Source organism: Pelodiscus sinensis, chromosome 19, assembly GCF_052426305.1.
Source record: "Pelodiscus sinensis isolate ZL-2025 chromosome 19, ASM5242630v1, whole genome shotgun sequence".
Lineage (NCBI taxonomy): Eukaryota > Metazoa > Chordata > Testudines > Trionychidae > Pelodiscus > Pelodiscus sinensis.
In genome coordinates this window covers 35,182,847-35,205,805 of record NC_143070.1, presented here as the reverse complement: position 1 = coordinate 35,205,805, position 22,959 = coordinate 35,182,847, and the positions used below count along the sequence as shown (strand labels likewise).

The window sequence follows — 22,959 nt, the reverse complement described above, 5'->3', positions numbered from 1 at the left end:
CTCCTCATTTTGTACATTGAGAAGAAAGTTGAAATTCTGGGGTACAGGATTAGAAACACACCCACCCACCCACCCGCCCCACGCACTCACAGAGGGATTCTACAATCAAAACGTAACGTTTGAAAAACCAAGGACAGAGATCAACTCTCCAACCTCTGACGAAACCTGCCCCTCCGTGCCTACCCCACACCCCACCTCTGGCTCCTGACTTTTCTTTCTTCTACAACTTCCCTCTTCTGCTACACACCCAATTCTTAACCACGTCAAAGAAAGGTTTAAATACAAACTATCCTAACTCTGAAAAGTTTGGCACAAAAAACCCAACCAGGGCACGAGGCTAACAGAGCTGGCCTGGACTGTAATGGATGCATTGACGATTGTCTGAAATACTTTTGAGTGGAACGTTTGCAGGCATTTATTCGTGGCTCTGCTTTAGCAGGGGCATCTGTCCTACAGAAGCTTTCCCCAGCTTTCACGAAGCGCTAAACCCTCTCTTGCTTTGTCAGTCTCTCTCATCGCTTTGTCCTGGCCCGTCAGAAACAGCTAACAAAGAAATACAGGAACTGTAACAATCACTGGGCAGGGGCTATTTGGTGGGGATATTGCCATGTATTTGCTTATATTTATCGTCCCGCTGCAGGGATCCACAGGAGGCATTCCCCCCCCCCCCCCGTGCTCACAGAACACTTTGCATTTTACTTTTACGCACTGTCACCCAGGGCTTGTCCCCACCACACGCACCACCTGCGGCAGGACTGCCTGGCTGCGGCACATCCGGTAAAGACGGGCTCTGTCGACGGCCGAAAGTTCTTCCTTGGCACAAGGAAACTGCCTCTACATAGCGCCCAGCCCAGAGTCGCTTACCTCACTCAGCGGGGTGGCTTATTCACCCCGCAGCATGGCGTAAGTGTGTCCCAGCCCCTAAGAACGGCCAGTCGGGGTCAGACCAAAGATCCAGCCCAGTGCCCTGTCTGCCCACAGCGGCCAATACCAGGTGCCCCAGAGGGAGGGAACTGAACAGGGAATCCTCACGTGATCCCTCCCCATCATCCATTTCCAGCCCCTGATGAACAGAGGCTACAGACACCATCCCTATAGCCACTGAGGGACTGTCCTCCATGAATCTATCTAGTTCTTTTTTGAACCCTGTTAAAGTCCTGGTCTTCACCACATCCTCTGGCGAGGAGTTCCACAGGTTGACAGTGCGTTGCGTGAAGAAAAACTTCCCTTGGTTTGTTTTATACCTGCTGCCTATTTCCCTCGGTATTTTACTGTTAGATGACACAAGAGAACAGAGGCGGAACTGAGACATTACAGAAAACTGAGCCGTGGCGAGTACAACTGCACTGCAGCCAGAGGAAGGAGGCAATTCAAAGGCATCGCTGAAGCAGAGGAGGGTGTGACTGGAGAGGAGATTTGAAGCAAGCGGAGCCGGCTGGTTCCAGGGTACCCACTTCCCTCCACACGGCCCCATGCAAGAGCCTCTGAACGAAGCTGTGAAACTGCACTTAAAGGAAACGCCTTCTAGCCAGGGGCGGGGCAGCTCCCTACTTCCTGCCCCCGTGTTCGGAGGATGCCAAAAGAGACGGGGACCCTGATTCTGTAGCTTGACCTTGGGGACAGAGATCTGGTCTGGAGGCTGCGCTCACCCATGACCGGCAGAACGCAGGGGGTCACATGCAGAATCATCTGAGAGAAGCCGTCTGAGGATGGCTCAGCTCGTGACACGGACGTCCCAGGCCAGACCCGCCAGGATGAGAGAGCTGAACTGGGCACGGTGTGAATGGCGAGCTCTGAGCTATTTGCGCCTGTTTAGCCCGGGAATACCGTGCCCCCGCCGCGCACCACGTGGCCGATGCCAGGGACCCAGGTAACGTGTTAGATACAAGCACCAGCCCCCCGGCTAGAGGGCGAATGCAGAATTTTCAGCCTCTTCTCCCAAATCCCCGAGCCCCATTTAGACCAAGGCGTTTTACACAGGTCGGGCGGCCTTGGGAACAACACTGCCGGTGCAAAAGTAAAATACAAGTGTGCGGGGGGAGGGGGTGTAAATAAAGCATCGCTGCAAACGGCTGCGAAGCACGTTCCTCCTGCCGCCCCGCTGGGGGCCCTACACGAACACACCAGCCCTGAACTACTCGGCTTCTCCAGCACTCGTGGGAACAGCCCCGGCCTGCAGCGTCTGGCACCGGCTTCTCCCTGGCAGGCCCGGGAGCGACTTGGACCTGATTCACTCTCCCGCGTGAGCCCAGAGTGGCGGGAGGACGGGCAGGGCAGCCTCTGTCGATCGAAGTGCCGCGCGTTCCAGACTGGTCGGGTTTCCTGGGTGCCCAGGGCTCGAGCGTTGCTGCCGTCCACCACGGTGCGCCTAGCTGGGGCCAGCGTGAAGCCCCCAAGATGGGCAGAGAGTCTCCCAGCCAGCTAGAGATGAGAGAAAGCAGCACGCACAGCGGAGTAATAATCAAGTCCTGCCGCAACACGGGAACCCTGCCTCGGCCTCCGGCTCTGTCCAGGAAGGAGGTTCCTTGATAACCCAAACCCATCTTCACTGCCCGGCCGCCCTGGCCTGACCCTGCGGCCGTGGGAACCGGCGCTAGCGGGACCCCTTCTGCGGTTTCTCCGCGCTGTGGGTTCTCTGGTGCGAGAGGAGGTAGGTGCTGCGGGTGAAGGTTTTCCCGCACTCGGGGCAGCGGTAGGGCCGCTCGCCCGTGTGGGTGCGCTGGTGGATGATGAGGTCCGAGCGCAGGCAGAAGCCCTTCCCGCACTCGGGGCAGCGGTAGGGCCGCTCGCCCGTGTGGGTGCGCTGGTGCTTGCGGAAGTGGGAGCGGTCGCTGAAGCTCTTGGCGCAGGTGAGGCAGGTGTAGGGCCGCTCGCCGGTGTGGGTGCGGTGGTGGGTGACCAGGTAGGAGCGGCGCCGGAAGCTCTTCCCGCACTCGGCGCACTGGTAGGGCATCTCGCCGGTGTGGATGCGCTGGTGCGTGTTGAAGTGGGACTTGTCGCTGAAGCTCTTCCCGCAGGCGGGGCACCGGTAGGGCCGCTCGCCCGTGTGCGTGCGCTGGTGGATCACCAGGTAGGAGTTGCGGCTGAAGCGCTTCTCGCACTGGGGGCACTGGTAGGGCTTCTCGCCCGTGTGGATCCGCTGGTGGGTCTTGAACTGGGAGCGGTCGCCGAAGCGCTTCCCGCAGGCCGGGCACTGGTAGGGCCGCTCGCCGGTGTGGGTGCGCTGGTGGATCACTAGGTGGGAGCTCTGGCCGAAGCGCTTCCCGCAGGCGGGGCAGGGGTAGGGCCGCTCGCCGGTGTGGGTGCGCTGGTGGGAGGTGAGGAGGTGGTACTGCGCGAAGCTCTTCCCGCAGTCGGTGCAGATGTAGGATTTCTGCCCCAGGTGGGCCCGCTGGTGCAGGTTGAGCTCGGCGCTCTTGCTGAAGCTCCGCTCGCAGTCCGGGCACTTGTAGGGGTTCTCGCCCATGTGCACTTTCTGGTGAATGATCAGCACCGACCGCCAGCGGAAGCTCTTCCCGCACTCGCCGCAGGGGAAGGGCCCCTCTCCCGCGGGGACGCGCGGCTGGGCCGGCTCCTTCGGCTTCTCCGCCCTTCGGCGCCTCTGAGCGGAGGGACCCCGCCTGGCCCCTGGCGGCTGCCTCGCTGGCCTCTCCCGGGCTCCTCCCTGCACCGGGCTCCGGGAAACAGCCCCGTCTCCACCTCCCGGTGCCGTCTTGCACAGCGCCACCTGCTCGGGCCCTCCCGGCGGAAGATTCCCCGGCTTGTTCTCACTCAGCATCCCGCCACCTGCGGGGACAGACACACAGTCCAGAAGGGAGTCGGTCATAAGAGCGGCCAGACCAAAGGTCCCTCCAGCCCAGGTGCCCCAGAGGGAGGGAACAGAACCGGGAATCACCCAGTGATCCCTCCCCTTTTGCCTAGCTTCCCTCTAATGTTCTTTGTCCATTCGTGTGCAGAATAAATTTTATTATGTGCACTATGTGCAGATGTGCACCACCAATAGGAACACACAGAATCATAGAAAGCTAGGACTGGCAGGGACCTCGAGAGGTCATCGAGTCCAGTCCCCTGCCCTCACGGCAGGATCCAGTACTGTCTAGATCATCCCTGATCGACATTTATCTAACCTGCTCTTCAATATCTCCAGAGATGGGGATTCCACAACCTCCCTGGGCAATTTATTCCAGTGTTTAACCACCCTGACAGTTAGGAACTTTTTCCTAATGTCCAACCTAAACCTCCCTTGGTGCAGTTTAAGCCCATTGCTTCTTGTCCTATCCCCAGAGGCCAAGATGAACAAGTTTTCTCCCTCCTCCTTTTGACACCCTTTTAGATACCTGAAAACGGCTCTCATGTCCCCCCTCAGTCTTCTCCTTTCTAAACTAAACAAGCCCAATTCTTTCAGCCTCCCCTCCTAGCTCCTGTTCTCTAGACCTTTAATCATTCTTGTTGCTCTTCTCTGGACCCTCTCCAATTTCTCAGCTTACCGGGAACGCAGCCAGTCCCCCATTCACAGCTTCTGGCAAGCAGAGGCCAGGGACACCAGTAAGACACGGACAGAGACCAGGTGCGGGGAGAACCACCCCAGCGAGTACTGGGGAGGGCCACCTCCTCACCCCATCTGAGCCCCAAGGAGGGCAGGGGCTGTCGGGCTGCCCAAGGGACACCTGCCCTGAGGATCAAACGACCGAGGTTTCTAGGTCACGCCAGCTGCCGCCGTACCTGCGTGGGTGTTTCTGGGGGCCCCCTTCCCCCCATCACCCGGCAGATCAGGGGCCCACGGCTTCTCCTCGCAGTCCAGCCGGGAGATCATGTCGGATTTGGAAACTGGAAATCCTGCTTGGGGGGGGGGACAAGGGAACAAGTGTGGATCTTGCTCATTCACCTCACTGCTGCTCTTCCAGACCCCAAGCCCAGAGCGGCCCCGCCCTCTTCCCGCCCCCACTCCTCAGGGACCGGGCTCTCCACCGGGAAACATCCCACAAGGCTCTGGTCTGGGGCAAGGTTTCACGCACGCTGCCTCGGGAAGGGTCTTGCCTCATCCCCAGGAGGAGCAGCCTTCCATTGCTACCCTCTTTAAGCACCCGGGGTACAACCGCGTCTGTACTCCCAACACCTCCACACATCCACACACCCACCTCCACACACTTCCACAACACAAGCCGGAGCAGGAAAACATTAAAGGCCAGTAAAAACTCCACACCCCAGAGCGACAGAGGCCAGGTTTCCCCTTCCCAGAAGATCGACGCTTCAGTGGTCAATTTTCCGGAGTTTGATTTAGTGGGTCTAGTAAAGACCCGCTACATCAAATGCAGAGGGTGCGCCTGTCGATTTCGGACACTCTGGGGCATTGGCCGCTGTGGGCAGACAGGACACTGGGCCAGATGGACCTTTGGTCTGAGCATGAGAAACACAGACCTGCCTTCCTCTCTTCCCTCCCCGCCACTGCGGCCCCATCAAATTATTCCAGCCCCTAACTAAGCCCACGCTCATCCCCATGAGTGCGCCGTGCCCTTCCTGGCTGGGGGAAGCGAGCAGAGACCCACGAACACCGCTGGCGGAGGGAAGGATGCATTTGAAACCCGGCCGCCGGGGACCCGAGTCAGGAGACACTCGTCGGTCTCAGACGGGCCGAGGGACCAGCGGAGGCCTGGCCTGGGACAGCGAGTTGGTCGCCCCTGAAAGCCTCGGTCATGGGAAGGGGAGCAGCACCGTTCCCAAATCCCCTTTCCTGGAGTGTGGGGGGGGGGGGGAGTCTCTCGCTCTGGGACTCTAGTGGGAATTCTGGGAACCATGAAACACACACATACATACATACACACACACACACACACACACACACACACACACACACAGGAGCAGCAACCCTTACCCAGCGAGATCACCCCCCCCCACACACACACACGGGGGCAGCAACCCTTACCCAGCGAGGTCACCCCACACATACACATACACACACACACACACCCACCCCCCCCCCGAGGGAGCAGCACACACACACACACACACACGAGGGAGCAGCAACCCTTACCCAGCGAGGTCACCACACACACACACACACACACACACACACACACACACGAGGGAGCAGCAATCCTTACCCAGCGAGGTCACCACACACACACACACACACACACACACACACGAGGGAGCAGCAATCCTTACCCAGCGAGGTCACCATCTCGTAATTCTCCTGCATGACCCCCCAGTAAAATGCTCGCTGGCCCGGGTCCAGCAGCGCCCACTCGTCCTCGGTGAAGTACACAGCCACCTCCTCGAAGGTCACCGGCCCCGCCGCAGCCATCTCCCCTCCCTTGCCCCCGGGGACGGGGCAGCCTGGACTCAGATGCTGTTCTGCAGCCTGGCGGGGGGAGGACGACAGCTGAGGGGTTTCATCCCCTGCACACCCCGACTCCCCCCAGGTTCTCTCTGCCGGCACAGTCTAGACTCAGCACATGGCCCTGGCACCATTAGGAATGTAAATACGCCCCAAATCCACCTTCATTTCTCTCAGCCGCTCATCCGAGCTTCCAAGATGATCAACCTCCCACATTAAAACCAACCAGTCGTCCCATGGCCCCTGTGAGACCAACCACAATACAGAGAGTCGGGAGCCTTCGTGGGTAACATGATGAATTGGAGTGGAAATAACAGAATCCAAGATAAATATCACAGCAGCAGTAGAGCCTGTCAATTGTAAGACCCGTTTTAATGAAGCTAATTAAGTGACCCGGCTGTGTCCCATGCATAGCTTTGGAGGTGGAAACGTGAATGCCAAAGGCAGGGGAAGTTGGCTTTGTAATGCGCCAACCAGACAATGTCTTTGTTCAAGCCCAGGGGAAGAGGTCAAATCTATAGATGAATCCAGTTCTGCACTCTCTCTCTCTAACTGGCTGGTGACATTCCTCCGTAGGAGAATGGCTGCTTTTAAATCCATGACTGAGTGACCAGGCAGGTTAAAACATTGAAAGGCGAAACACCAACCCTTCAACGTTAGAATTTGGTTCTTAATATCTTTTACTCAGGGACCTGATTACGGACTTTGAAACCCACCTTTCGGCTCCTGAGGTCTTGTTAAAGCCTCTGGGCAATAGATTTAAATGCAGTCCCTGGGACCTCTCGCAGGACCACAGGCAGCAGGTCAGGAAGTGTCTGCCAGGGCTGAGCTGAAGGCAGCACACAAATCCTGTCAGAGGAACAAATACAAGTGTGAGCGCAGCATGGAGAGTCGCCCACCCTCACCACAAAGCACGAGCCAACAGATCTGTCCAGGCCACGGAGCGGAGAGGGGCTGAGATAGAATCATGGAATCATAGAACACTAGGCCTGGAAGGGACCTCGAGAGTCATCGAGTCCAGCCCCCTGCCCTCATGGCAGGACCAAGCTCCGTCTAGACCATCCCTGATAGACATTTATCTAACCTGCTCTTCAATATCTCCACAGATGGGGATTCCACAACCTCCCTGGGCAATTTATTCCAGTGTTTGACCATCCTGACAGGTAGGAAGTTTTTCCTAATGTCCAACCTAAACCTCCCTGGCTGCAGTTTAAGCCCCATTGCTTCTTGTTCTATCCTCAGAGGCCAAGATGAACAAGTTTTCTCCCTCCTCCTTGTGACACCCTTTTAGATACCTGAAAACGGCTCTCATGTCCCCCCTCAGTCTTCTCCTTTCCAAACTAAACAAGGCCAATTCTTTCAGAATAGTGATAGAAATGTAGCCGTGTTAGTCTGGTGTAGCTGAAACAAAATAAACCATCTTGTTAGTCTTTAAAGTGCTACATAGTCCTGTATTTTGTTCCAATTCCTTCAGCCTTCCCTCACAGGTCATGTTCTCTAGACCTTTCATCATTCTTGTTGCTCTTCTCTGGACCCTCTCCAATTTCTCCACGCCTTTCCTGAAATGCGGTGCCCAGAACTGGACACAATACTCCCACTGAGGCCTAAGTAGCGCAGAGCAGAGTGGAAGAATGACTTCTCGTGTCTTGCTCACAACACCCCTGTTAATGCATCCCAGAATCCTGTTTGCTTTCTTTGCAACAGCATCACACTGCTGACCCCTATTCAGCTTGTGGTCACTATAACCCCTAGATCTCTTTCTGCCGTACTCCTTCCCAGACAGTCGCTTCCCGTTCTGTGTGTGTGAGACACTGAAATTCTCCATCCAATGTTCAGTTTCTGGCCAAAATGTTTAACATCTGAGAGCAGCTGAAAATGCCTCAAACTTTTTTCTGCCTGGTGATTCTTCCGCCTCCTGCCCCCTCTCAGAAACAGGCTGAGGAGTGTTACTAAAATAAATTCTCCCGTCTGTGGGAGACTCATGGCAGCACCCCAATGCCCCGGCCAAAATTCTGTTTGCTAAATGGGGGGCTCCCTCATGCCCCCTCCCTGCACCCCCTTCCCGTCACCGAGACAGAAATGTTCTCCCCCTGTAGTTGAAGACGAGACCTGCCAGACTGGGTCAGAGCCCGGGTCCAGCTGGGAACTCTGAGCCTGTTACAAGCAAAGGGCCTGGACCCTTCAGCCTAACCCTGTGTGGAGAGCGGGTGCAAGGAGCCGCTTTGGGGGGGGCCTGTTCCCCAGGGCAGCACGTTCCCTAGATAGCACCAGGCCTAGGGGCCTGGCTTTTCCTCTCCCTGCCCCTCCCCTGGTCCCACCGCAGCACCTGGCCCAGCTGCAGGGAATGGGGCTGTGGGCCCCCCCGCCACAGGCTCTGCCCCAGCTCCCTCCTGCCCCCTCGGGCTGGGAGATTCAGGCCCTGGCCCGGCCCGGCCGCTCCCCGGGGCTGGCTGGGCTCCCGCGGGCGCTCCGGGGCGCAGAGACGGGGGGCGCCGGGAGGGCAGCAGCGCTGAGACCCGCCCCGCGAGCAGCTGGGGGACGAGGGGCGGGGGGGGCAGAGTCACTTCCCTGCCCGGCCCGGCCCTGCGTCCGGGGCGCGCCCCTCACCTGCAGGCGGCGGCTCCGGGGCTGGGCGCAGGGCGCGGGGCGGGCTCCGGGCGCAGCGGGGACCGGGGCTCCGGGCCCGGCGCACAATGGAGGCGGCGTGTGACCGGGAGGCCCAGCCCCGGATCTGCGGCCGGGCGGATGCTCCGTGACAGCTGCTGACGCCGCCCCCCGCCCCTCGCTCCGCCCGCAGCCCCCGGCCAGGCAGGGCGCAGGGGGTCTGGGCGCAGCGGCCAGGGCGCGAGGCGCAGGGGAGCCCAGGGGCCAGGAGGGCGCAGGGGAAGGGGGGAACCGGGGCGCGGGGCGCAGGGGAAGGGAGGCGCAGGGGGGCCAGGAGAACGCAGAGGCCAGGGCGCGGGGGGGCGCAGGGGCCAGAGCGGCGCAAGGGGAAGGGGGGCGCAGGGGAACTGGGGCGCGGGGCGCAGGGCAAGGGGGCGCAGCGGCCAGGCGCAGGGGAAATGGGGCGCGAGGCGCAGGGGAAGGGGGCGCAGGGGAACTGGGGCGCGGGGTGCAGGGGAAGGAGGACGCAGGGTCCAGGGCGCGGGACGCAGGAGCTGGGTGGATCTCCGGGTCCAGGCGCTGCCCGTTGGGCCGACCGGGAAGCCGGGTTTGGGGGGGGGGGCGTCAAAGGGAGGCCAACTGCAGGGGCTGCCCAATAGGGCTGGGGGGGGGGTGTTGTGCAATCGGTCACTGCCCCCCCAACAAATTGTAGAGCACACACACACACCTGGAACACACAACACACACACACGAAATGCACATGTTGAACACACTCCCAATCCTCCTCCAGTGACAAACAGTAGAGCATACACACACAGCACACAAACACCTGGAGCACACACGTCTGGAACGCACCACACCCACGTGGAACACTAACACATACACACAACACACACACTTGGAACACACAATACACAGGCAACACACATGTGGAATACAACAGACAGAGAACACACAACCCACAGGCCTACACAGAAATCCTCGGTTCCTGTGTGTTTGGGGAGATTTAAAGAACCCCTGGCCTGGGTCTGTGAGGCCCCATTGTCTGACTGACCCTCTGGTCCGGCTGCCAGGCCTGTGACCCCAGCACCTGCCGCTTCTCCCCTTTTCCTCCTCCCGCGCTCCCCGCTCGCTTGACTTGCCCCCAGGTTAGCGTGTGGGACGGGAGGATGTGATTGTTCGGGTTCTAACAGTAAACAATTGAAATGTTAATGATTAACGATGAATATTACATTATGCAAATAGCATCGTAAGCAATCACACCCATTTTACTGGGATTTTAAAGTACGCGATTCCCACCCCACGGTCCACACTTATGAGCTGTGACGTGCGACTACGGCCGGCTGATTTCTTGGGCTGTCCAGTGCAGTTGCTGGACTTTCTGACCCACGGAGGCTGGCCTGAGGCAGATCTAACTCCCCAGAGACGCGGGAAGTGCCGTGGCCCAGCCGGCATGAAAGCGCTTTCCAAGGCACCCTGTACTGCGGGTGTTACTCGCCCTAGAGACACACCGCCTGCAGCCCTGCCCATTCAAAACTCGGCCCCCCAGATTCTGAGCACCACAACATCCATCCATCTGGGGTTCTTTGATTTTCGTTTCCGTGCCTGTCAGGTGCACGAGTTTCGTATTTTCCACCTTTTTTCCCTGCACGCATGAAGGGCTGGAACTTTTCTTGGTGTTTTGTGCTCTGCCACCATCTTGCAGGTGGGCCGTGGGCTCAGGGTTCGCACCCCCTCCAGCATGGAGCCCACATGCTGGCGCGCCAGCCCTGTCACCCCCCCCCCCCAAGATACTCCCCCTCCAAGGAGTGGCAGAACCAGCTTCCCCCTGCAGGTAGCGGCGAGACTCATGGGTCGGATCCAGCTTGCAGGAGAAGGAAGCGGCTCCACACACTCTCCCTCCCTCCCTCCAGCAGGGGGAGCTGTCTCTTGGAGGCTTTTCCCATTGCTCCCATTGGCCGGAACCATGGCCAACGGGAGCAGCAGGGGCAGGGTCTGGGCGTGGCAGGAGGAAGAGTCAGGTAAGTGCCCCCTGCCAAGACCCCGCATCCCCACCCTGCTCCTTCACCGTCCCTTCTGTCCAGACCCCTCCCCCCCCCCCCCCCCGCCGGCTCCTGCACCCAACCTCCCAGCCAGACCTCAGACCACTGCACCCAGCCTCCAAAGAGGCTGGAGCGAGGCTGTTCTCAGCTGCCATCAGGCGCCCCCCATCAGTTGCCCGGCTCGCCCACCCCTTAGTCCGGCCCTGTTGCTGCTGCATGTTTCACTGCTCTGTGTCTTGCTGGCCAATCTATTGCAAGTTTGGAAATTAAACATCACACCACTTTCCAGGGAAGAGGTGGAGAAACTGGAGACAGTCCAGAGAAGAGCAACAAAAACGATGCACGGTCTAGAGAACATGGAGACTGAACGAACTGGGCTTGTTTAGTCTGGAAAGGAGCAGACTGAGGGGGACAGGAGAGCAGTTTTCAAGTACCTAATAGGGTGTCATAAGGAGGAGGAGGGAAAATCGTTCTCCTTGGCCTCTGAGAACAGGACAAGCAGCAATGAGCTTAAACTGCAGCAAGGGAGGTTGAGGTTGGACATTAGGAAAAACGGCCTGCCTGTCCGGAGGGTGAAACTCTGGAATAAATTGCCCAGGGAGGTTGTGGAATCCCCATCCCTGGGGATATTGAAGAGCAGGTTGGACACACACCTGCCAGCCAGATGTTGCAGGGTCCCTCAGTGAGGGCCGGGGACTGGACTCGACCTCTCGGGTTCTGGGATTCTAGACTCTGTCCGACCCGAACGGGATTTAAACGTCACAGTTGCTGCCGCTTCAGGATGACGCTAAGAAGCCCGGCCCGGCGGGAAATGGAAAAGCCACGTGGCTCTGGGCTGCCCCGGGCGTGTTACTTCCGGGAGGCAGCTGCCGCGAGCGCCCCGGTTTCCAAGCAGAGCGGCGAGTTCGCCAAGCCGGAGCTGTGGCCTTTGTGTCTGATTTTCACGGACCCCCCAGTCCTGCTGCAGGGCGGGCGGGGGCTCAAGCAGAAACCAATTAGCAAAGGCCGCCGTCGCCATGACAACCCGGCCCAGAGAGACCCCCCGAATGGGCAAGCCAGCTGCACGGATGGTTGGTGCCGCAGGGACAGGGGCCACGAGTGTGCACGGGGGGAAGAGGGGGGCTGGCTTTTGTGTGCGCAGGGAGCTGGTTTCCTCAGGCGCACTGGAAACACAAACACAAAGGGCAGGCCGGGGATGCAGGGACGTGCCCAGCTGGCCGGCCGTGGATGGCGTGGCTTTCCCTGCCCACGTGGCAGGCTCAGAGCGCCCCCCCCCCCCGTATAACAGTCAACGCGGGCACCACCCTGATGATGTTCTGAAAGTCTATGGGCCGTGCGCCGGCGAGACTGTAATACCGCGCCCCAGCGGCCTCCACGCCTCAGCCCCCGTAGCCAGGGCGGTGACTGGTTAACCGGTTACCTGGTTAGCACCACACTGACCAGCGGCCTGGCACAGCCCCCTGCTCGATTGCAGACGGGGGGCTGCTCCAGCCTCGTCAGATCCACCACGCCATGCTGCACCGGGCGCTTCAGCCTGGCTTAGCTTCTCACCCCCGGGATCCCAGTGCACTGGTGAACTCACCGTTTCACTTTTTAACTGGGATTTTCCAGCCCCCCTTAGCACAGGGCCCTGCAGCTCAGGAGCGGGGCTGCTTGGGAGCACCTATCTCCGTCGCCTGAGGGGGTTTTGGTCTAGTGTAAAAACAACAAGCGGTCCTGTGTCAGCTCAGAGACCAACAGGAACATCGAGAGGGCCACGGGCTTCCGTGGGCACAGCCCCCTTCCTCAGACGAGCTGGAGTGGAGAAAAAAGGGGACTCAGTTTGTGGGAGGGAGGGAAACGTCCCCTTGCTCACCAGCAGGGACGGAGCAGAAGGTTTCTGCATTTCAAAGCCTCAATTCGGCAGTGGCAGCCCCCGGGGGGGTCACGAACAGGGCTCCTAGAAATCCGCTTGCGGAGGAAAAATGCAGAATTTGCAGGTTTCACAGAGACTCTTCCCTTCTCGCCTGCTGTGAACAAATAAAAACCGTGGGCAGTCGGAACCCTTTGATCTGAGCCTCCATCAGCTGGGCTCCGGATGAACCGAGCCACCGGCATACACACGGGAAAACGGGAAATTGACACGCCAGCGCTGCGCCCATAGGGTTGCCAGGTGTCCGATGTTGGCCCGGACAGTGCGGTATTTGCAGCCTCTGTCTGGTAAAAAAAACAACCAGAAAATACCAGACATGTAACATTTTTTTTTTTTTGCTCAACCAATTTTTCCCCACCATGTTTGGTATTTTTGGTGGACGTATCTGGCATCCCTACGTGCCCACGGCTGACAGTCTGAGCCCCGCCCGATTAGCCACATTTCTGATCGTTTGGGGGTTACCCAGCCATCGGAGTTGGACAGCAAACCAGCCACCCCACACTTCCCCCTCCGTCCTCCTGACTCCTTCTCCGTCCTGGACAGAGAAACCCGCTGAGCAAACACACTCACGCCGGCTGCCAGCTAGGGCTCCGGGCAGCTGGCGGGGCCATCGGATGCTTTGGGGGATCCCCTCACCCCCCGACGCTCCTGGTCTCAGTTCCACCTGTGGGGCCCACGGAGAGGGGAGGGCAGGGCCCAAGCAGCCGCACTACATCCAGACTCACTGGTGAGATGGGCCTGGCTTTATGGGAGCAGCAAGATTCCCAGCTTTGGGGGAGCAGCCCCACCCAGGCACGGAGAAGCGACTGCTGGGGAGGATGGGCAGTCGCTGGAACTGGCGGAAAACTGCCCAGGAATTTGCTTTGTCGCTTGCTGGGGTGGGTTTGTCACTAGCAGTGCACCTCGACGCACTGAGATCAGCCCCTCCGTTGTGCCACACGGACCCGAGAGAGGTCCCTGCCCTGGGCAGCTCACAATCTCAACAGAGCAGGCAGGAGCGTTACCCCACCCTAAGCCATGCAGGGAAACTGAGGCACGCAGGCATTCTTTTGTGCAGGGCAGAGGCAAGCCGTTCGGGGAAGCCTGTGGCTAGTGACTTCGCGGGGACGGGCTTCCAGCAGCCTCCTGTGGCCGGGCACATCAAGCTTTCCATGCTGGGGAACCCCCTCTGATAACGCTCCGTCGCGCCCCTCCCCCCGCCCGGGGGGCTGGTACAGAACGGTCGGACTGCCGGCGCGTTCCCACTCTGAGCGCGGGGCCGGAGCGTTTCCGTCTTTCCACACTTTTTATTCAGCAGGTGGGTTTTTTATTTAAAAAACAAACAAACCCCAAACCCGAATGGTTCGTTATTTTTTGCTAACTGTTGCTACTTACACAAGCGGCCCGTTCGCCAGCTGGGCCACAGACCGTCCCGTGAGCCGGGCTCGTCAGGAAACCTGGCCCCGCTCCCGGCACTGGGGCCCAGAACGCGTCACCCCGGCATCTCCCGACCGCCCCCTCCCACCCCTGCTCCTCTGTCCCCGTGGGCAGGAACCGCAGTGGCACCAGGCTAGGGATGCGAATGGTTAACCAGCAAGCACCACTCTTAACGGTGACGGTGAAACGGTGGGGGCCGGAGCAGGCACCCCACTTACTCGGTTAACTGCTTACACATAACTTTTAACCAGTTAACTAATTAAAGAGGATTTTGCATCCTGCCCCCCCTCCTGTACCCTCCCCGGTTTCAGCTGCGAACAGCCGAGCTCAGTGCTTGGACTCCATGCGCCCCCCTGCACCGAGAGCCCTCGTGGAAGGAGCTTAAGGGAGTTAGGCACTCACATGCATCGACATGCCCAGCAGCTTTGGAAAGCCCCGCCTAGGCCCCTAAATCCCTTCTCACGCCTGGGCTCCCCGCGGACAGAGGCTGCTCCGGACGAGAGCAACCCCTGTCTGCAGCGGGCCCGGCAGCCCCTCCTCCAGCCCCCGCCGGTGACAGGTTAGCCAGAACCAGTTAACCGGTTAACCTTTCACGTCCCTAGCCGGGCCCGGCTCCCAGAGGCACCACAGGGGCTGAGCCCTGAGAAGGGTCCCATAGCAGGTAGCACCAGGTGGGCGCAAGGTCCAGGCGCTGGACAGGGTGTTCTCTTGGGGGACAGGGTGGCACAATGGGCCCCCCCTTTCTTAGTGCTGAAATCCAGTGTCCCCCGGAGCGTATTGGCCCGGGCTGGACCCCCCGGCGCGCAGGGAGGGGCGAAGGAGAAGGGCTCGGTGCACCACGGCCCGGGGTGCCCCCCTCGCGTTCTGCGCATCCACAGGGTCCCGGCCGGACGTGCCCCCGTACGCTGCTCTGCCGGCCCTCGGACGCCAGCCTCAACAGGCCAACTGCCCCTTTCGGCAGGGCCTCCCCCCGGGTCACCGTGCCCGGGGCCCTTTGCCGCTGCTGGACAAGCGCCAGCAGCTCCCCGCTGAACGGCCCACGCCCTCTCCTCAAGCCGCGATGGGTCGGGGTCAAAGTCTGGGAGGGACCCGTCTCCACCTGTGGGATTCCTGAGGGACTCCGTTCCCACGCAGAGTCCATAAGGCGGCATCAAAGGCAAATTCACTCCCGCGAGCGTGTGAACGGGGCGCGAGGGAGAACTCTCACGCGAGGGGCGACCCCGGAGCGAGGGCGGGAACGGTCCCCAGCCGAGGGGCTCGCGGCCGAGAGAGCCGAGCTCCGGCGCCGTGCCGACATCTCGCCCGCCTTGCGGTGAGCCCGCAGGGGCTGCTGGCCGGCGATCGGCCAGGCATGGGAGGAGCCGGGTCCCCGCGGCACCCCCCAGCTCTAGGGGGGGCCCTTGTGGCGTGGCTCCCCGCTGTGGGTGCGGTGGTGCCGGATGAGGTCGGAGCTGCGGTAGAAGCTCTTGCCGCACTGGGCGCAGGCGTAGGGCCGCTCGCCGGTGTGGATGCGCTGGTGGGTGACCAGGTTGGAGCTCTGGCTGAAGCTCTTGCCGCAGTCGGGGCAGGTGTAGGGCCGCTCGCCCGTGTGGACGCGGTGGTGGGTGATGAGGGTGGAGCTCTCGGTGAAGCTCTTGCCGCAGTCGGGGCAGGTGTAGGGGCGCTCGCCGGTGTGGGTGCGCTGGTGGCAGATGAGGGTGGAGCTGTCCACGAAGCTCTTGCTGCACTGGGGGCACTGGTAGGGGCGCTCGCCGGTGTGGACGCGCTGGTGCCGCATGAGGGAGGAGCTGTCGTTGAAGGACTTCCCGCACTGGGTGCACTTGTAGTGCTTCTCGCCGGTGTGGATGCGCCGGTGCCGCAGCAGGGTGGAGTTCTCGCTGAAGCTCTTGCCGCAGTCGCCGCAGGGGTAGGGCTTCTCGCCGGTGTGGGTGCGCCGGTGCCGCAGCAGGGCCGAGCTCCAGATGAAGTGCTTGCCGCAGTCCCGGCAGGCGTAGGGCATGGCCCCCATGTGCACCCGCTGGTGCTGCACGAAGTAGGAGCTGTCGCTGAAGCTCTTGCCGCACTCCCCGCAGGCGTAGGGCCGCTCGCCCGTGTGGGTCTTCTGGTGCCGCGCGTGGGTGGAGCGGATGCTGAAGCGCTTCCCGCACTCCTCGCACCGGTAGGGCTTCTCGCCCGTGTGCACCCGCTGGTGCTTGACGAGGGTGGAGCCGTGGCTGAAGCGCCGGCCGCACTGGGCGCAGGCGTAGGGGCGCTCGCCCGTGTGGACGCGCCGGTGGGCGATCAGCGCCGAGTTCTGGTTGAAGCTGGTCCCGCACTCGGGGCACTTGTAGGGCCGCTCCCCCGTGTGGATGCGCCGGTGGATGATGAGGGCCGAGCTGCTGCTGAAGCTTTTCCCACAGTCCTCGCACCGGTAGGGCCGCTCCCCCGCCTCCTTGGGCTGGCTGCCGCCTCTGCCCGGGTGGGAGGCTCTGCTCTGGCTTGCACTGCCGGCGCGTCCCTGCTCCGGGCTCCGAGAAACGTCCCCGGCAGCATTTCCCGTCCCGGGCGGCTCCCCTGGCTCGGGGCCTTCTCGCCGGGGGACCTCCTCCTCACTCATCGTCCCGTCACCTGCTGGGACAGAGAATCCAGGCCAGTCACCCCAGGCCGTGTCTACACGGGGCAGGTTTGGGGACAAATAAATCACTTTTCTTTATTCACCCTCTCCGCACCACTCGTGATTTTATAGACCTCTATCATATCCCTCCTCAGTCTCCTCTTTTCTAAACTGAAAAGTCCCAGTGTCTTTAGCCTCTCCTCATATGGGACCCGTTCCAAACCCCTAATCATTTTAGTTGCCCTTTTCTGAACCCTTTCCAAGGCCAAAATATCTTTTTTGAGGTGAGGAGACCACATCCGTACACAGTATTCAAGGGCTGTGTCTACACTGGCAAGTTATTCTGGAAAATCAGCCACTTTTCTGGAAAAACTTGCCAGCTGTCTACACTGGCCGCTTGAATTTCCGGAAAAGCACTGACAATCTAATGTAAAATCATCAGTGCTTTCCCGGAAAAACTATGCTGCTCCCGTTCGGGCAAAATCTTTTTCCGGAAAACTGTTCCGGAAAAGGGCCAGTGTAGACAGCACAGTAGTGTTTTCCGCAAAAAAGCTCCGATCGTGAAAACGACGATTGGGGCTTTTTTGCGGAAAGGCGCGTCTAGATTGGCCATGGACGCTTTTCCGCAAAAAGTGCTTTTCCGGAAAAGCGTCCTGCCAATCTAGACACGCTTTTCCAGAAATACTTTTAACGGAAAACCTTTTCCGTTAAAAGCATTTCCGGAAAATCATGCCAGTGTAGACGTAGCCAAGATGTGGGCGTACCATAGTTTTATACAGGGGCAGTAAGAGATTCTGGGTCTTATTTTCTATCCCTTTCCTAATAATTCCTAACATCCTATTTGCCTTTTTGACCGCCGCTGCACACTGCGTGGAAGTTTTCAGAGAACTGTCCACGATAACGCCAAGATCTCTTTCCTGATTTGTCGTAGCCAAATTAGCCCCCATCATATGTACGTGTAGTTGGGGTTATTTTTCCCGATGTGCATTACTTTACACTTATCCACATTAAATTTCATTTGCCATTTTGTTGCTCAGTCACTCAGTTTGGTGAGATCTTCTTGGAGTCCCTCACAGTCTGCTTCTGTCTTGACTATCCTAAACAGTTTGGTATCATCCGCAAACTTTACCACCTCACTGCTTACCCCTCCTCACTGCTTACCCCTCCTCACTGCTTACCAAAAGGCGGTTTGGGGCGACCAAACGTGCCCGCGTAGACAAGGCCTCAGGGAGGGGGAAAGAAACCCAAGTAGCTACTGGATAGAAAAATCAGGAGACGGTTCCTTGGCCACAAACCATCCAGCCAATGCCTCACCTGCACAGACGACCCTCGGGAGCTCGTCCTGGGAAGCCGGGACCCCCACCTCTGGCCTCTGCTCCATGCAGGGGATCACATGGGGCTCGGGGTTGGGAAACCCTGCAAAGGAGAGAGAACAGCCGCGCTCAGGCCTGGCGACGGAGCCAGGGGACGTGTATCACAAAGAGGGAGCCGCGGTTTTAAGCCCGTCTCTGTACCGGCGAGCCGGGAGGAGGAGTCCGCTGGGGGAAGGGACGTGACACCATCGTGGGTTCCAAAGCCAGAGGGGCCCACGGTGATCGCGTGGCCCAGGCCAGAGACCGAGAGCCGAGCTCTTAGAGGAACGGCCAGGCTTGATTTTAAAATGGCCAGCGGCGGAGCCTGGTGATTAATTACTCCGCCTGCTAAAATCCAGGCCTGACATCAAGTCTGAATCAGGGATGTAAAATCCCCGTGAATCAATTAACCAGTTAAACGTTAGGTCAACCGAACGTGCAACCCGTTAACGAATTAAGCAGGATGCAGGCAGGGGACTGCTCCAGCCAGGCACAAACTGTGCCCCTCGGAGACCCAGCTGGCATCCGGGGTCCAGTCCTGGGGCCCACAAGTCATCACAAGAGCGCTGATAATTCGGAGGTTCAGAGAAGAGCCACAGCACAGATTAAAGGCTTAGAAAACCTGTCTGACAGCGGCTGATTCCAGGAGCTCAACCTGCGTCACTTAGGGAAGGCGAAGGGGTGATCGCAGCCCACATATTAGCTACACGGGGATCGAATACTGAATCAAGAGCTCCGAAGCGAGCAGAGGACGCTCTACCCGACCCAGCAGCCGGAAGCTGACCCCAGCCCCACACAGGCCGGACACGAGCGGCCCATTTTAACAGCGAGGGCCGGTAACCACTGGAACCACTGTCCCTCATGGATTCTCCATCCCTGACCCTTGTTACACCAAGACAGGGTGTTTTCTACAAGAGCTGCTCCAGGAATTACACGGGGGCAGGGCTCTGGCCGGCGTACAGAGGAGGCTGAACCAGGTGATCACGACGGTCCCTTCTGGCCTCGGAGTGTGGGGAAAAAAAGATCATTTGCCAGAACTATGGCCCTTTGAGCCCTGCAGACAGACAGACAGACAGACAGACAGACGTTCGTAGAATCATAGAACGCGAGGACTGGAAGGGACCTCAAGACGTCATTGAGTCCAGGCCCAGCACTGTCTAGACTATCCCTAATATATAAGAGCAGATTGGATGGGGACAGACAGACAGACACACACACACACACGTTAGCTGGTTAACCTTTGGCCCTTGAAGACTCCTAAGCACCAGCGAATCCACTCCGCCGATGCTGACAGTTCAAAACTCTGCACCTTAGCACGGGGGCCCCTGGGGTACCTGCGCCAGGAGATGCTTTTGGACGCGACCAGGCGGCACCGTCGAGCCGAGGAAGACGAGACAAGGCGCAACGGCTGGAGCAGGGAGGCAGCCACGTTCAAAGAGTGAAGAAGCAGCCTGATCCAGGGAGGTGTCGGAACCGGCCACCGGAAGGGTCACAACGGGCCCTTCCGGCCTGAGCATCCGTCGCGCTCCGACTCCCTGCCGGGACACAGAAGCGTCAGACGCCGGAGCGGGGGACCCGGGATCCCGGCTCCTGCAGCTCCCTATCGACTCACTGGGCACCCAGCCCCTGCTGCCAGAGCTGCGCCCCTGGGTACCACTGTGGGCCTGCTCCCTTCTCGGCCCCAGGCCTGGGGGGCGCAGAAAGCTGGAGACCCCAGAAAAGCCCCACGGATCCATCCGCCGCAGCCAAAGCCTGTTTGGGTTTGAGACCCCCAGGGTGTAACAGCCCCCTCCTGGGCGGCTGTGGCACTCGCGCTGTAGCAGGCGGGGGCAGCTACCCCGGGGGCACGTGTGTAGCAGGGACCCTGCCCAAAACTCACTGGGGGGGGGGGGTTAAAACAACCCAGCACCTGCCCACGTCTGCCCAGAGGCGGCACCTCTGTCCACTGCCCAGAGCTCTCCCCTCCCCCCAGCTCAGCCCCCAGCCACGCCGGCGGGGGGGGGGCTCCCCAAACCCGGCTCCCCGCAGCCAAAAGCTCCCCCAGCCCTGGCCCCAGGCAGGCAGAGAGTCCCGGGGAGCAGCCAGAGCGCTCCCCGCTGTGCAGCCACTGGGCTGTGCGCCCCCCGGCCTGACCCCAGCCAGGCATCGCGCACACACCAGCCGCTTTGGGGGGGCCCCCGGGCAGCCCCTCCCCCAGCCGCGCAGGGACCGGGCAGGTCCTGGCTTCGCCCCAGGGCAGGCTCTGCAGGGGGGCGGGGGGGCAGGAAGCCGGGACCCCCCCATTGCTCCTGCCGCCCCCGCCCGGCCCGGCCCGGCCCTGCGCCCAGGGCGCGCTCCTCACCTGCAGGCTGCGGCTCCGGGGCAGGGCGCACGGGGAGCGGGGCGCGCAGGGAGCCTGGCTCCAGCCGGGCCGGGCGCCGCGGGACGCTGGGGACGCGACCGGCTCCCTCCCCGCGGCGCAGCGAGCGGAGCAGCGGGGGGGCGGTGACCCGCGAAGCCCAGCCCCGGATCTGCTCGGCACAGAGACCGCGGCAGCTTCTTCCCCGCCCGGCCCGGCCAGGGCCCTCTGGTGGCCACAGCCCGGGCCAGGGAGCCGGGCCAGACCCGGGCACAGATCAGGGGCCTCTTCCCTGCGCTCCCCAGCACCCCAGGCGGGCAGAGGCCTCGGGGGCGCCTCCCCAAGCGCCAGCCGGGGCAGGTGGCTGGGAGCCAGGCGCAGAACAGGCCTTGCTCCAGGGGCTCGCAAAGAGGGAAGGGCACCACGATGCCGGGCGTGGAAACAGCCCGAATGTGCCAGCCCCGGAGAGCAGGGAGCCCCGGACACTGGCCCTCCGCTCGGTCTCCCCGGGCCGGACCCTGACCCCCGCCCCGTCACTGCCACCCCCCGCAGCGGAGGACGTGAGCGGGGTCGCCCCCGAAAGCGGATGTGCCCAAGTCACTCGGTCTCCCCGGGCCGGTCCCTGACCCCCGGCCCGTCACTGCCACCCCCCGCAGCGGAGGACGTGAGCGGGGTCGCCCCCGAAAGCGGATGTGCCCAAGTCACTCGGTCTCCCCGGGCCGGACCCTGACCCCCGCCCCGTCACTGCCACCCCCCGCAGCGGAGGACGTGAGCGGGGTCGCCCCCGAAAGCGGATGTGCCCAAGTCACTCGGTCTCCCCGGGCCGGTCCCTGACCCCCGCCCCGTCACTGCCACCCCCCGCAGCGGAGGACGTGAGCGGGGTCGCCCCCGAAAGCGGATGTGCCCAAGTCACTCGGTCTCCCCGGGCCGGTCCCTGACCCCCGGCCCGTCACTGCCACCCCCCGCAGCGGAGGACGTGAGCGGGGTCGCCCCCGAAAGCGGATGTGCCCAAGTCACTCGGTCTCCCCGGGCCGGTCCCTGACCCCCGGCCCGTCACTGCCACCCCCCGCAGCGGAGGACGTGAGCGGGGTCACCCCCGAAAGCGGATGTGCCCAAGTCACTCGGTCTCCCCGGGCCGGTCCCTGACCCTCCGCCCCGTCACTGCCACCCCCCGCAGCGGAGGACGTGAGCGGGGTCACCCCCGAAAGCGGATGTGCCCAAGTCACTCGGTCTCCCCGGGCCGGTCCTTGACCCCCGCCCCGTCACTGCCACCCCCCGCAGCGGAGGACGTGAGCGGGGTCGCCCCCGAAAGCGGATGTGCCCAAGTCACTCGGTCTCCCCGGGCCGGTCCCTGACTCCCGCCCCGTCACTGCCACCCCCCGCAGCGGAGGACGTGAGCGGGGTCGCCCCCGAAAGCGGATGTGCCCAAGTCACTCGGTCTCCCCGGGCCGGACCCTGACCCCCGCCCCGTCACTGCCACCCCCCGCAGCGGAGGACGTGAGCGGGGTCGCCCCCGAAAGCGGATGTGCCCAAGTCACTCGGTCTCCCCGGGCCGGTCCCTGACCCCCGCCCCGTCACTGCCACCCCCCGCAGCGGAGGACGTGAGCGGGGTCGCCCCCGAAAGCGGATGTGCCCAAGTCACTCGGTCTCCCCGGGCCGGACCCTGACCCCCGCCCCGTCACTGCCACCCCCCGCAGCGGAGGACGTGAGCGGGGTCGCCCCCGAAAGCGGATGTGCCCAAGTCACTCGGTCTCCCCGGGCCAGTCCCTGACCCCCCGCCCCGTCACTGCCACCCCCCGCAGCGGAGGACGTGAGCGGGGTCGCCCCCGAAAGCGGATGTGCCCAAGTCACTCGGTCTCCCCGGGCCGGACCCTGACCCCCGCCCCGTCACTGCCACCCCCCGCAGCGGAGGACGTGAGCGGGGTCGCCCCCGAAAGCGGATGTGCCCAAGTCACTCGGTCTCCCCGGGCCGGTCCCTGACCCCCGCCCCGTCACTGCCACCCCCCGCAGCGGAGGACGTGAGCGGGGTCGCCCCCGAAAGCGGATGTGCCCAAGTCACTCGGTCTCCCCGGGCCGGTCCCTGACCCCCGGCCCCGTCACTGCCACCCCCCGCAGCGGAGGACGTGAGCGGGGTCGCCCCCGAAAGCGGATGTGCCCAAGTCACTCGGTCTCCCCGGGCCAGTCCCTGACCCCCCGCCCCGTCACTGCCACCCCCCGCAGCGGAGGACGTGAGCGGGGTCGCCCCCGAAAGCGGATGTGCCCAAGTCACTCGGTCTCCCCGGGCCGGACCCTGACCCTCCGCCCCGTCACTGCCACCCCCCGCAGCGGAGGACGTGAGCGGGGTCGCCCCCGAAAGCGGATGTGC

The 22,959-nt window shown here is 61.6% G+C and overlaps 1 protein-coding gene across 1 annotated transcript; it reads right to left on the bottom strand.

The window, feature by feature from the left end:
* Positions 1–390: 390 nt before the first annotated feature.
* Positions 391–20,894, bottom strand: LOC142823179 (uncharacterized). Its single transcript, XM_089770540.1, has 7 exons — positions 20,598–20,894; positions 19,495–19,791; positions 18,219–18,320; positions 15,708–16,921; positions 6,166–6,361; positions 4,723–4,839; positions 391–3,786 (listed from the first exon to the last, which is right to left on the bottom strand). Exons 3-7 carry the CDS (start codon positions 18,283–18,285, stop codon positions 2,594–2,596), a joined length of 2,787 nt encoding a protein of 928 aa, XP_089626666.1. The 5' UTR covers positions 18,286–18,320; positions 19,495–19,791; positions 20,598–20,894; the 3' UTR covers positions 391–2,593.
* Positions 20,895–22,959: the final 2,065 nt, after the last annotated feature.

Excerpts from the sequence above, each read along its gene's own strand:
- LOC142823179 (XM_089770540.1), bottom strand. The coding sequence starts at position 18,285 with ATGGAGCAGAGGCCAGAGGTGGGGGTCCCGGCTTCCCAGGACGAGCTC. Across the intron at positions 16,922-18,218 it reads CCCGAGGGTCGTCTGTGCAG|CAGGTGACGGGACGATGAGT; the intron begins GTGAGGCATTGG and ends TCTCTGTCCCAG. Across the intron at positions 3,787-4,722 it reads CCCCAGAAACACCCACGCAG|GTGGCGGGATGCTGAGTGAG; the intron begins GTACGGCGGCAG and ends CTGTCCCCGCAG.